Below are 13120 nucleotides of genomic sequence, written 5' to 3'. Positions count from 1 at the left end.
TATTGCTAAAAAATAGAAAAATTAATTTTTTATGCAATCATCCAGCTCTGTCAGTTATATATAGCTCACTAAATTAATTCTTGGTACAGAAACCATTTAAACAAAACAAAAGGAAAGGTTCCACTATTCTGTTATTTAGAACTCAGCAAATTGTAAAGCTTTGGATATTACTATTTTGGAAGATTTTAAACAATTTCAGTGATTCCCAGGAGTAAGATCAATCTATGACCCGGCGACTCTTGCTCGATTCCACCATCGCTTGACGAAAATAAGGACACTCAAAGCTTCATAACTTGGTCAGTTTTAGTAATAAAAGAGTGGGGTATTTTTTATTAAAAATTTTTTGTATGTTAAGAATATTTTAATAAATAAAATTAAGGATAGGAAGAATAGCATAAAAATTCACATCTTGTATTTTCTTCAGCAATATATTTATTCAAACAATATAATTGTTTACTTCAATTAAAATAGTTTTTTAATTAGAAGTATTTGCCTGTTTTTAAAGGTTTAGAAATTAATTATTAGGCCACTATTAAATTGGATAACCTACATAAAGCGATTCTCAAAGATTATACAAACGGAAAGCTGGCTTCAATTCAAGACAGGCAAATAATTTACAGTATCATTCTAAAAATGATTAGCAAGATATTTTCTGAAACTTTATTTGTTTTTAAAATGCTGGTTATATGTTATCAGCTCACATACGTTATGTCGAACCTCTAATCTGACTCCATGGAACATTTTTCTTCAAGAATGAATAAAAATTTGTTTTTGCCAAGTGACCTTTTCCATGAACCATTGCCTATTCTTATTTATGCATCAGGTATAATATTTTCGTTTTTCAGGTTGTTTGCGGTGAAACGTTGCGCCCGCTGCCAGCGCGGCATCTTCGCCAATGAATTGGTGATGCGAGCTCGGGACCTGGTGTACCACCTGCACTGCTTCACGTGCGCCTGGTGCAACACGGCCCTGACGCAGGGTGACTACTTCGGCCTGCGCGACAACCTGGTCTACTGCAGGGGCCACTACGAGCTCATGATGCACGGAGAGAGCTTCCTGCCTAACGGGACAGAGGGGCCTGCCCTGCTGCCTAGGTGAGCCCCATCTCTCCTTCAAAAGAACTACTTGTGAAATAAGGCGAATCAAAGGTCTGAAAAGGCGAAATTTAGAAAGATGATGTCCGAAACCACAGTCTATCAGTAACTTTTAGTCATAAAAACACATGTAAAATGTTCAAGCTTTTAAGTAAGCCAGATAGATGTCTGCCATACTTATTTATTTAGAAATTCTGAAAACCATCAGTATTTTTTATGTACACATTATATACAATATATAATAAATCAAATTCTAAAATAAATATCATAAATTTAAAATTATGCGCATAAAAAGAAAAAAAAACTAATATATGTAAACTGTCACTTAATCTGTGAAATTTTATGAACTTTTTAAATTGCTTAAATCTTTGTTGAACACTCAATTCGACAGTCTATATCACTTATTTGCAATCCATTTTTCAGGCGAAAGGTGGTCGCTAAAAATAGCAATTCAGTTAAAATGCATGAAAACCATCAGTACTTTTCAAATATTTATAGTAAAATTTTATGGTTTCATTAATTAACCAAGCAAAGCTTAAATTGCAGCTTAAATCATTTAATGAAGCAGTTTGAGGCATTCATATGTCAGATTGCTACATGCAGCCTTGTCAAAGATAGAAGTTGAACACTAGGTACAGGAATAAAACTTTAACTTTAATTAAACTATTGATATAAAAGATCGGTGTGGATTCATACCTATATGATGCACATACAAATGCGAGCCGTGAAAATAAAATTTCTGAATTCATTACTAATTTTGCAGGGAGGGAATTTGAAAGGCATAACCACACAGAGCAATTTAATACAAAGGACAGCTAGACAAAATGTGTCAGGTAACATCCTCGAATTATCGTGTCTTCTATTTCAGAAGAGACGACATTTTTTACTGTGAAGTGCTCTTCTCTTGAAACTGGTATAGAAATAGAATACCGAAATGTTGTTTCACTGCAGATGTACTGCTTCTGCAGTGAAGCAACATTTCGGTACTCTGTTCGATGAAAGACCCTTTACAATCCTCTAAGTAGCTACATGTGTATTTGTGAAACATATGCATTGCATGTGTGCGTATTTACGTATACGCGTATTCAGTACGTATATGAATTTGCGTATATTTTAATTTCAATGAAAATTTTATAGACATTTTAAATAATTAAGTTTACTTAGGATTTATTATTTCCTTCTGTTCGTTTAAAGTGATTCGCACAAATGCTATAGATAAAGGAAAAATTGTCCTTTGCAAGTCTCAGTCAAAGGATGAATGAGCGGGTGAATGGAATGTTTATTCCGAAACATTTTTATCTATTCACTTCTAATGGCTTTTCCAACTGGAATGAAAATTTCTTGCAAATGCATCGTAGGATCAAAGGCAAATAGCAATGACTTACAAATAAATACAAAGGGCATAAAATACGATACATGCAAATTATCTCAGAATATGAAAGAATCATCTTGGATCAAGTATTCTTAGTTTCTTCTAAATCAGAAGTATTGCAACACTTCAAAAAAATAACATAAGATCAATCGTAAAGAGGGCGCAATGTCACATTTAAACTCTTAGAGTTTATTTTTGGCAAAGAAATTCAGAATTCGACCCCAAATAAAGCTATTTCTTTGCCTATAGTATGCGCAGAATATCATTTCTTAATTGTATTAAAAAAATGTTGAAGGGTATAAAGTAATGTTTGTAATACTTACTCTTCAGAGGTAAAATCATATATATCAGCAGAGGCAATGAGTGGTTAATATTTGTGTTAAATATGCAAATAAGTAGTCAAAGGTAGAATCGTTAAAAAATTCAACACTCTTCTGTATCCTTTAAACATTTCGCCGTTCTATCAACTTGAATTGGCCTTCACTTTAATTTTACAATATTTTTTTTTTGTTTCAATTCAAAAAATAAATTTTTTTCATCATTTGTGAGATTGTATAATCACATTTCTTCCGCCTGTCGCTGAGAGTGTCATTGCATGCGTTTCCAGGTATCCTGGTCTGACGCTGCTCCACCCCGGTCAGGAAACAGCGCCGTCGACAGGAGCCTTCACCCCATTTTCGGGGGTAACTGGGACTGTGAGGAAAGGTCGACCCCGGAAGAGGAAGACCACGGACGCAGTCGTCAGGGAGGGCCTGCTCTCGCAAACGCTCAGTAAGTATCCCCCTACTTCTCGTTACCCCCCTTTCACAAATATTCGAAAGCATCATTACCTTTGACTCTTCACTGAAAATTATTTTATGTTTGAACAGCTAGAGAAGTTGAAACGATTAAAATGACCCCAATTTTTAAACAATTTTTAAGAAATTCATTTTTATCGCTGTACTAAAAAGCGATTTTTTTAATTTTAATTATTTTCTGTTTTTTAGCATTTAATTTAATATTCATTATTATAAATCTTATGACCTCTTATAATCAATTTTACTGTAAAGTTTCTACATAGACATGGAATTAAAATTTATAATAATTAAACTTAAATTAAACTATTAACTCATATTAAATTATAAAATTATTATAATATTGGATTGTAATCTATAATACGAGTGTGCAAAATTTCAAAATTCTAAAATAGTAGGAAAAAAGAGGAAATCGATTAGAAAGTTTCACTTTCTCAAGTATGAAATTGAGCCAAGTTAAATTGAAGTGTTAAAAATAGAAATGAAGCGAAAGCAGATTTCGATGCAAAACATTGGTAAAGAATCTGCCTAAAAAATGAAACACATTGGAAGGCAAACGAACATTCTCCATCATAAATTGAGATGAACATTCGTCGTATAGAAATCATATCATAGCCATGATGTATCTAAACATTTCGAGGTATAAGAGTGCATTAAGACTTGAGCAAACATCCACATATCGGTTTAATTGGTGCATGAAAGAAAAAGATTTGACACTTAAAAGGCCTATTCAAACCAATAAGCTTTTTTTTTCAGAAGGGGGGAGGGCAGTGATCAATCTACAATTGACGCTCTTTTAAGCAGACCATTGATATTTATTGCTCTTGCTATAGACCAATAAAGAATTGAATTTTATTGCTCTAAAGGCCACTAAATATCTACTCCTGATTCTTTCTCTAAAGAAATGTAAACAAGAATCCTTTAATTCTATCTACAATGTTTAATATTTAAACTCGAATTAGATATTTCTAAGATAAATAAATTTTTATTGATCTCTTGTAAAATACATAGCGTTTGAGATATTGTCGAAAAATTTGCTTACTTCAAAAAGTTGAACAAATGAATGGGGAAAATTCAAGCAGCATTGGATTAAATGTATAAACCTCAAAAGAAATCACGCTATAAAATAAATATTGCTTATCATTTAAAAAATTACCAACTGCTTTGGTGACCAATTTGTTAGACTACATTACTGACATTTTAATTTGTAATAGAATGTGTGTGTTTTTAAAAAATTCCCCTTGTTATTTGATACGAACTGAAAAACATGAATTCATTTGAATTAATTAAAATTAAAAAGTGCATATATTATGGAATAAAAGCGGAATTGAAAATTCTGATATGGAATTAATGATTGGTAAAAGTACGCGATGGAATGTTTTGATGCATGAGTTTGAATTCCTCCATAATGTCAAATTGAACTAAACAATATTGTTAAAATTAAGAAATATTAACTATACCTAATTAAGAGTTATTAATTGTACCTATTTAGCGAAATCAATCTCATTTCCGTCATTTTTCGAATCTTAAAATGATACTAAGACAATTCTTGTGAGATATTCTTTTGGAAGATACTAACGTCACTCTTCATAGGCAAGTAGGCGATTGCCATTCTGGTGACGGTTAAGACTACTTTTGTGCTCGATTTGAAACTTATTTCTTGGCTTCTTTCCCCTAACTTAATTGACTATTTTGTTGACCCGGCGAATCCTTCCCAAAACATTTAATAATATTTTGCAATTCCATCAAATAAGTGCTCACTTGAATACAGCTGTAGATATAATCAATGAAGCAGTCTAAAATAAGTACGATATTTTGTTTACATTTGACTGTTGCCACTCGACAATAAGTAATAAAGGTGATTTCTGTTCCACGTAGGTTAGTGTTTTATATATATAAAGATGTTTTCATACACTTTGTACAGATGCATCGAACAATCTTCGTATTTTTCGAATTCAAGTCGGCAGTTTTCGATTTTTAAATAACAGATTTAGTATAATGTATAATTTTGGAATATGGTAGTTGTGGAAGGCAAAAAACAACTCAAATGGCGCATTTTTGCCATTTTTTTTTTTTTTTCAGCCGCATATGGAAGTCTACCATTTTCAACTTAGTCTTTTAATTTCATGATATTACATTTTTGAAACATATTATATGTATAAAAAATGCAGAAAATATTCTATAAGTTATTAACTAGCTCTTATTCCCGGAAAGGAAGTCGATAAGTCAACTGTCCTGCTCATTGCGCTACATTTTTTTAAATCTCCATTTATGAATTCGAACAGTAGCGATGGAAAATGGCGAAGATACGAGAATCAACAAATGTATTAAACTACATGACATGAAAGCCAACACTTGAGAATTTGTCAGCAAATTTCAGCAGATAAAATGGTCAGTAAAACCTGTGACAACCTCCTGACCAGAACTCATATCAGATATTCTGAATCTATTCATCGTCATATATTGTTTGGAGAACTTTTTCCTATTTGCTCCATGAACTCAGATTAATGGCACTTTAACAGTAGCGATATTTTAGAGCTCATTGCTTACTTACTCGTCGTTGACTACACCCTCTTATCTCCTCATACGCCCGCATTTATTAGAAGTATTGAAATGTTACATAATTTATGAAATATCTTTGAAAGTTTTAGAAACATATTCAATTTTATTCTTTTTGGAACAGACAATTTTAAATTTTAGCTTTAAACTTGTGTCAATCACAACATTTATTTATTTGCCTGCAATTGCCGCAGCGGGAACACATAAAGGCTTTTGCACTCTAGAATCTGCAGTACGAAGCATTGAAAACATTTGGAATATTTGTGTTGCATTGATAAACTAAAGAGACTTAAAGAGAGAATCACTCTTGTGGTTTTGATTCGTATCGTTGCATTAAAATGATGTTAAAGGGAAAGACTATGACTAAATTTCTGTTTCAGAGTTTTGGCAATTTATTAAAAAAAATAAAGTGTGAAAAAAAAGATTCTGTACTAAACATGTATCTAAAAATTGTTTAAAATCGGTCATCCCTTTTTAAGATTCGCTGTAAGTTAGAAAATAAATTTTTCATAAAAACTAACAATTTATGAGAAACACGTGATCAGAAATAAGTTTTAAAACGCTTACAGTATTTATTATATATAGTTATTGAGGCAGATTGACACGCATGGTTTTCACGAATGAAAAATTTCTATTATTTTATGAAAAAAAGTGCATGAAATAGAAATTTAATTTTGAAATGAAAAATTTCTATATTTTTGAGTTTAGATATGCATGTCATCCATCAGTGTCAAGTTCTTGTATTGATGTTTATTTAATAATCTTTAATAGTTTTGTAGCTTTCTTTTATTTTAAATTTTGTCATTTAGTGTTACTATGGATATCAGAATAAAAATTTAGAGTAAAAATAGATTAAAAATAAAAATTTATAGAATAAAAATGTATGCCATCTAATAACAGCCAAACTTTCATTACAATCAAATGGCATCATGCGTATTTAAATAACGAGTCTTCTTTTTAATAAGTTCGTTTTTACTTGTAAATTATTTGTAACCGTCGATTATAGCATGAGTTGCCACAGTACCTTTTACATAACTGATCCTCCTTGCTTTATTGGAAGAAAAATACTATAATAAAATAATATAAAATACTATAAAAAACAAGATATAATTGATAACGTATAGTTGAGAAATAGCTAAAATAAGAAATATAAATGAACAATAAATGGCAATGAAACGAAACACTTTCTCTGCAAAATTTCAGATTAATAATCAAGTTAGAAGATTGCCAAAAATTCCTTTTAGGATGTCACCCAAATGAAAGAGCAATGAAGATTTCGATATAAATTTTAAATGGTAGAATAGCTCATTTTTTTAAAAAGAATAGTTAATAAAATTTAAATGAGTTAAGACGAAATAAAATTCAGGTATAAAAAATGTTATTCCATTTTAGATAATGAATTTAACTTTCTCTTCGATGGTTGCTGGGTTTTTTCGAAAAAAAAAAATAATCTAGTAATAAATTATTATATTATCTACAGGAAATTAAAAATTTCTTAAGATGCATAACATAAATATTCTTGACATTTCAGTGCTATTAAATGTTTAAAACGAATGTTTTCCTAGATTTTTAAATTTATAAAAATTTATAATTCCAAAAATGACTGCGAGAAAGTTTTCTCCAAAGTACACCTGTTTAATGAGATTGCTAATGACAACATTCAATGGCAAATGCACCATTTTAGATTCGATCATTTGATCTCGTAACAATGAGTGTCAAAAAATAAAATTTTCAATGGAACCATCACAGCACGACGTGTTTTTAACTAGTTTATTTTCCCACTCTATAAATCCAGTTGCTACGTTCACGACAAGGAATGATCTTGATCATAAATATTTATGCATTCTTTTATGGAGAAGATTTCATTATTAAACGATCAGAGATGTGTGAGTATTTTGAGAGAAGTGACACGCGTTAAATATTCTAAGGTGAAACGTGAATCAAATTTCTAAACAGAGACGAATCAAATTTCAAATCAACTCAATAGGTGTTTTATCAAGCTAAAAATTATATTATCCATTTAATTAAAAGGATAAATTAAAAATATTCTTAAAATTATATTCCTTTTATCAGCGACATCTAAAGATACGGTCTATGTGGAGTGACTCTTTTCTTCTCTCATATGCAATTTATCGACTCTCACTCGTAGACTGATGTATTGAGACAGGGAAACCATTCAGTCTATGGGATGATGAGAGGTAAATTTACCGAAAGATGAAATGTCCTCATAAATGAATTTGAATCAACGCGATTGCGAAGAAAAAAAGTCCGAGTGGTATAGTATTATCCCGAAATTATGATTATTATTGGCCTAGTGTTCCTTAAAAATGTTTAAAATATATTATACAGGGAAGTACAGGGATAATTTTCTAGGGGGAGGATAAACATGAAGAGTAAAAACTTTTGCCCTAGAACGTGGCTCTATTGCTACTTCAAAGGTCGAACGTAGTGGAAAGGTTCTTTGTCAGTAAGGAATGAAAAGGATACAACAGACAGGTACAGGCTTCATAGATACGAATTCCCAACTGAGCAGCATCAGAGCATCAGAACTTTCTAAATAGCACCTGTATGCAACATGACAGATGCAAGTAGGACGCCGTATCAGCAACAAATCTCTGAAGGGCTTGTCCTCGGAACGCTTCCAATGTCGTTATTCATGCCATTGGGTCGTTGTATTCTATTAATTCTAATCTGTAAATTTTACATCGTGCATGGTAATGAACTGTCAATGAGCCACTAGAAATGTCAGTCCTTTGTATTTGCATCCTCACATTCTGTTGCAAAAGATATATGTATTGAAGGGAGTGATCATCCCTAAAAGTCTAGCGGTGGAATGCCGCACTATCTTGTATAAAGTATTTGGTTGTAAAACAGAAGCTATCCATCCTATTGGTCTCACCTCATCATTGAGGATGAGAAGTTTCCGGCATGGTGAGTATACAAAAGGGTGGGGGTGACTACCTCCCATCGATGGCGGGATGTACTTCCTTAGGGAAAGGTTGTACTGTGGCCGGCGATTGAACTTAGGACTCAACCATAGTTCCCACCAGTGTTGCTGTCACTGCGGTCCGATCATTCGGCCTTGTGCCTTCGGGTGGGTCGGAGTAGCTAGTCTATAGAACCGTTCCAACGACCTGTACTTGTCTCCAGACGAGTACACTTTCGCCTCTCTTGTGGTTTTACGGGGTTCTTTGATGTCTTTTCAGTTTACCGACAATTTGCAGGAAAATCCGGATCGCGTCCACAGGTGGGGTTGGTCCAATAACGGTCCATTGGGAGATTTACGACCCTATCTATAAAGGCCCCAGGTCGTTGGAACGCGGCTTATGATGATACCCATCCCATTGGACTATGCTAATGTAAAATGAGTCTCTGCATTACGATTCTTCGAATTTATGCATTAGGGATAATAATGGCATACATATACTTTAATTCTAATATGTTTCTTTCCACAGTGCTGGAGACAGCTGAGGGTTGCAACCTGCACCTGTCCTCCCTGGAGTCGAACTCGTCGACCCCCGCGGGTCATTCGGGCCCGCAGCGGACGAAGCGGATGCGGACCTCCTTCAAGCACCATCAGTTACGGACGATGAAATCCTACTTTGCGATCAACCAGAACCCAGACGCCAAAGACCTGAAGCAACTGGCTCAGAAGACCGGTCTGTCCAAAAGGGTGCTTCAGGTAATAATGATGCTCATCAACTGTCACCTGAATCTTCCCAAATTTAATCCAAGGCATATTTGACAGTGTAGATGGAAATGAAAACTGGAGATTCCCCGATTCTACTTCCAGGCAAAGTTAATCATGAATCATTAAATGTAGGAATCAATCACTTCGTCCAAAATACGGATTTTTAATGGTCAAGTTCAGCAGGTTACATTTTTATTTTTGGTTAAATGTACGCGAGGATGTCCTAAACCACTAAAGCCTTTAGAACATGCAGCCTTTCATATATCTAAATCTAGGCCTCAAGTCTTACAGACTTGGAGTGAATATTATGCAGAACCCTTTTGACAAAAATTCTGCCATTAAGATCATTTTGAGTAAAAAAAATATATTATTCATAAAGTAGACATGCAATTATTCAAGTTTACTGTTCCCATACTACTCACTTCGAATAGCTGTCAAATTGTTTAAACTGATTTTTATATACTTTTTGTTAAATATTAATTGGAATGAGAAATTATTTCTGTGACATTTAACTTAAGACCTTATCGGATGGGCTTTCTTCAGGTGGTATTATGACGAAAATCGTTAGGTAGTATAAAGCATAGTCGGGTCTTTTTTACTATTCATAGATGTAAATGCTCCGAGCATTTACATTTTTCCATCTAATAAAAGCAGTACAATTTAAAAAACTAAATATTCCCCCTTTTTTTTCCAAACTAAAGTATGCTTTTAAGAATTTTCATGCAAATATTACTATTATGATTAATTGTCTAGTAAGCAGTGAAAATAAATGGAACCGTACAGAATTACTGAAAAAAAATTTCACGCAAAAATGATATCAAATAAATAGAATTAACAATAATTTATCAATTAAAGAAACCCTGAGATTCTTAGACATGCGATGTTACGAAACATGACTTAAGCAGGCATTTTAGAACATTAATATGACTAAGACGTATGCTTTTTTCATCAGAAATTTTAATTAAAGCTTTTTGAAGTACTTGAAATTCTGTAGACATAATAACACCAATATCAGATCAAAATCATTCAGAATCTTCTCCCGCGTTTTCTGTTTTGGTTTCAAACGTTTTATATTAAACGTTTGAATTTTCGGGGCTTTAACCTTTTTGATATTTGCTTTTTGCTTATTGTCATTCAACCTTTTGAAGCCGTATGGAAAAACATACAAATAAGGGAAGAAATTATTATTATTATTCATATGTCAAGTAAAATTTTAGAAGCTTGCTGAAAGCCTTTCTGTGGGAAAAATCTTATACATATAGGAAATATGAAATTCAGTATATGAAAACACTTTCGAAATAGTTTAGTCAATCCGTACGAATTGCATTCGAAATTCTTGATGCGCCTGAGTTCAAAATCTGGACACTCAACTGCAATGCATTTCACAGATGTGGACCTTTCAGTTCAGTCAAACCCTTTTAACAAGCTCCATGTCATAAGGCATAATTATAAATAAAACAAAAGAGACATCTGGAATAATATTTGACTTTGTGAAGACACGTAAAACAGATGCAGAATAAGAGGACACAGTCATGCTAGTTCCTCTAAGACCAACAGCACTTTTATAACAAATATTCGGTGTATCTTACAGTGTGCAATCGTACAGAATTATTAAATATACATTGTGCAACATAATCATAAACACGTCAACATTTTTTCCCAGAAAGTATGAATCATGTTCTTAGCAATATTAAATTTTCCACTTCAAATTGTCGGCAGAAATTTTAACATCTGTTAGTAGCGTAGTAAGGACAAACGACTTCCAGTGTATGGTCTGCCTCCTCCGCCCCAGTCTCATTTGTTAATTTTTGATATAAAGACATGAAAGGCGTTGGCTTCAAAGCGCTGAGGCAGGGGCTCTCTTTGCCAGTCATTCCCGGAATATCACTGATGTTATTTTAATACAACAACGGCAACTAGCAGTTCCATACGCAGACAACACAGCCTTTTCCACAATATTGTTCTACATTGTATGATATGAATCAATATTCCATAACATTATAGAATATTGCAAATATTGATCAATGTCATACAATATTCGTGTGCTACTAGAGTGAAGCTCACTGTCCTTCCTCTCTCGTTTCAGGTGTGGTTTCAGAACGCCCGTGCCAAGTGGCGCCGGAACAATTTAAGGCAGGTGGATCATCCGCAAGGCAGCCAGAACTCCCAAAACCAACAGCAGTCATCAGCGCACGTCCATAGTCCGGGGGCCACCAGTTCCTTCTCAGAGCCCAGCCCCTGTGGAGGGGGCGGGTCGGCCATGGGCGCCGAGCTACCGCCCCCCGCGGCGCCTCCGCTCGATTACGAGACCAACCCATCCACAATGACATCACTAGTCCCCAGGCACGTGTCGCCCGGTGGGGAGTCCCTGCCACTCACTTCATTCCAAGAATTGTTTTAACCGATGACATTCATGCTACCCCGAATTTCGGTCTGTAATATAGTGTTCATAAAACTAGCTGATGGAAATCAAGGACTCACTGATCCTAAGGTCTGGCGATCCACAAAACAGCCAACACCTGTTCATCCTTTGATGAGAATTCCTCGGTATGTTTGTCTTCAATGATCGGCATGCCGTCCAACCAGTCGACATCCTTCTGAGAGCATCACGCATGTGTGCTGCTTAATATGCAAATGCATAATAATGACTTCAGTTTTGTGTATTTTAAATATCAAGAAACTAAAAAATATCATGGTAGTTGAGATTCGGGAGAGAATAGACAAAAAGATTCGACAAAATTGATGAATTATGGTTTGGCTTGTATCCATGCATTATCATTCCTTGACTACGATTGTGAAATGAGGAGATCAAGATATTGAAAACCTGTTCTGAGAATATTTCCTGCAGTTCAGAGATATCGATTACGTATCGATATCGCTTGGAAATTGGACACCAGAATGATGTAAAGAGTAAGACTTAAAAAAAAAAATTACTTTGTTTTGGTCATATTTTTTTCACATAAAAATGATATACAATTTCTGAAAATGAATCAAAAATTAATTCAAGTAAAATCTGGATCATTGAATCAACTTCGATCACGCATTTTGAATAATGCCTTTATAATTTAAAAGGGAACAGAAGATTTATTAAATCTTTAGTATAGTTTTAGATGTTTTCACAAATTACAGGTTTCTCAGAATTTGCATCAATGCAATAACATTTTAAATAAGTTTCTATATGCTTAATAATATTTCAAATTGAAAAGAACACTTTCGATTTCCAATTTACTCTATCTCTTTACAGCAAATAAGTTTTACAAATGTAAACTTTAAATTAATCCACTTAGATATAAAATCGCCGTTTTTCACATAAGTATTCAAAATTTTGTTTGTATATTTTAGATTTTAAAAATGCAAGATTTTTGTTTATTTAATAAATTTAAAAATACTTAATTGAATAAAATCAATTAATCTTTTCCACTGAAATACACTGAATAGGATTTTAACATAACCCACTGGAATCCCATTATTATATCCAATACTTACAAAAATGAACATACGGGAATCCACTGAATATACAGAAATGCTGGAAATAAAAGAAGGCATTTTAAATCAAAAATTTAATTTTAGCTTATTGATTGAAAGCACCTTTGTTCTTTGGTAAAACATA

At 33.4% G+C, this 13120-nt stretch overlaps 1 protein-coding gene across 1 annotated transcript in view; it reads left to right on the top strand.

Annotated features, from left to right (window-relative positions):
• LOC129972901 (LIM/homeobox protein Lhx9-like) overlaps nt 1-12815 on the top strand; it is a 110682-nt gene extending 97867 nt beyond the window's left edge. Inside the window, exons 2-5 of the mRNA XM_056087209.1 lie at nt 846-1094; nt 3074-3237; nt 9275-9501; nt 11597-12815. Of these exons, the coding sequence (XP_055943184.1) occupies nt 846-1094; nt 3074-3237; nt 9275-9501; nt 11597-11911 (955 nt within the window). The 3' untranslated portion in view covers nt 11912-12815. The remainder of the gene's footprint in view (nt 1-845; nt 1095-3073; nt 3238-9274; nt 9502-11596) is intronic.
• Nucleotides 12816-13120: the final 305 nt, after the last annotated feature.

Source organism: Argiope bruennichi, chromosome 6, assembly GCF_947563725.1.
Source record: "Argiope bruennichi chromosome 6, qqArgBrue1.1, whole genome shotgun sequence".
In the NCBI taxonomy this organism is placed as follows: Eukaryota; Metazoa; Arthropoda; class Arachnida; order Araneae; family Araneidae; genus Argiope; species Argiope bruennichi.
The sequence above is the reverse complement of the archived record's forward strand: the minus strand, read 5'-3'. Positions and strand labels throughout refer to the sequence as shown.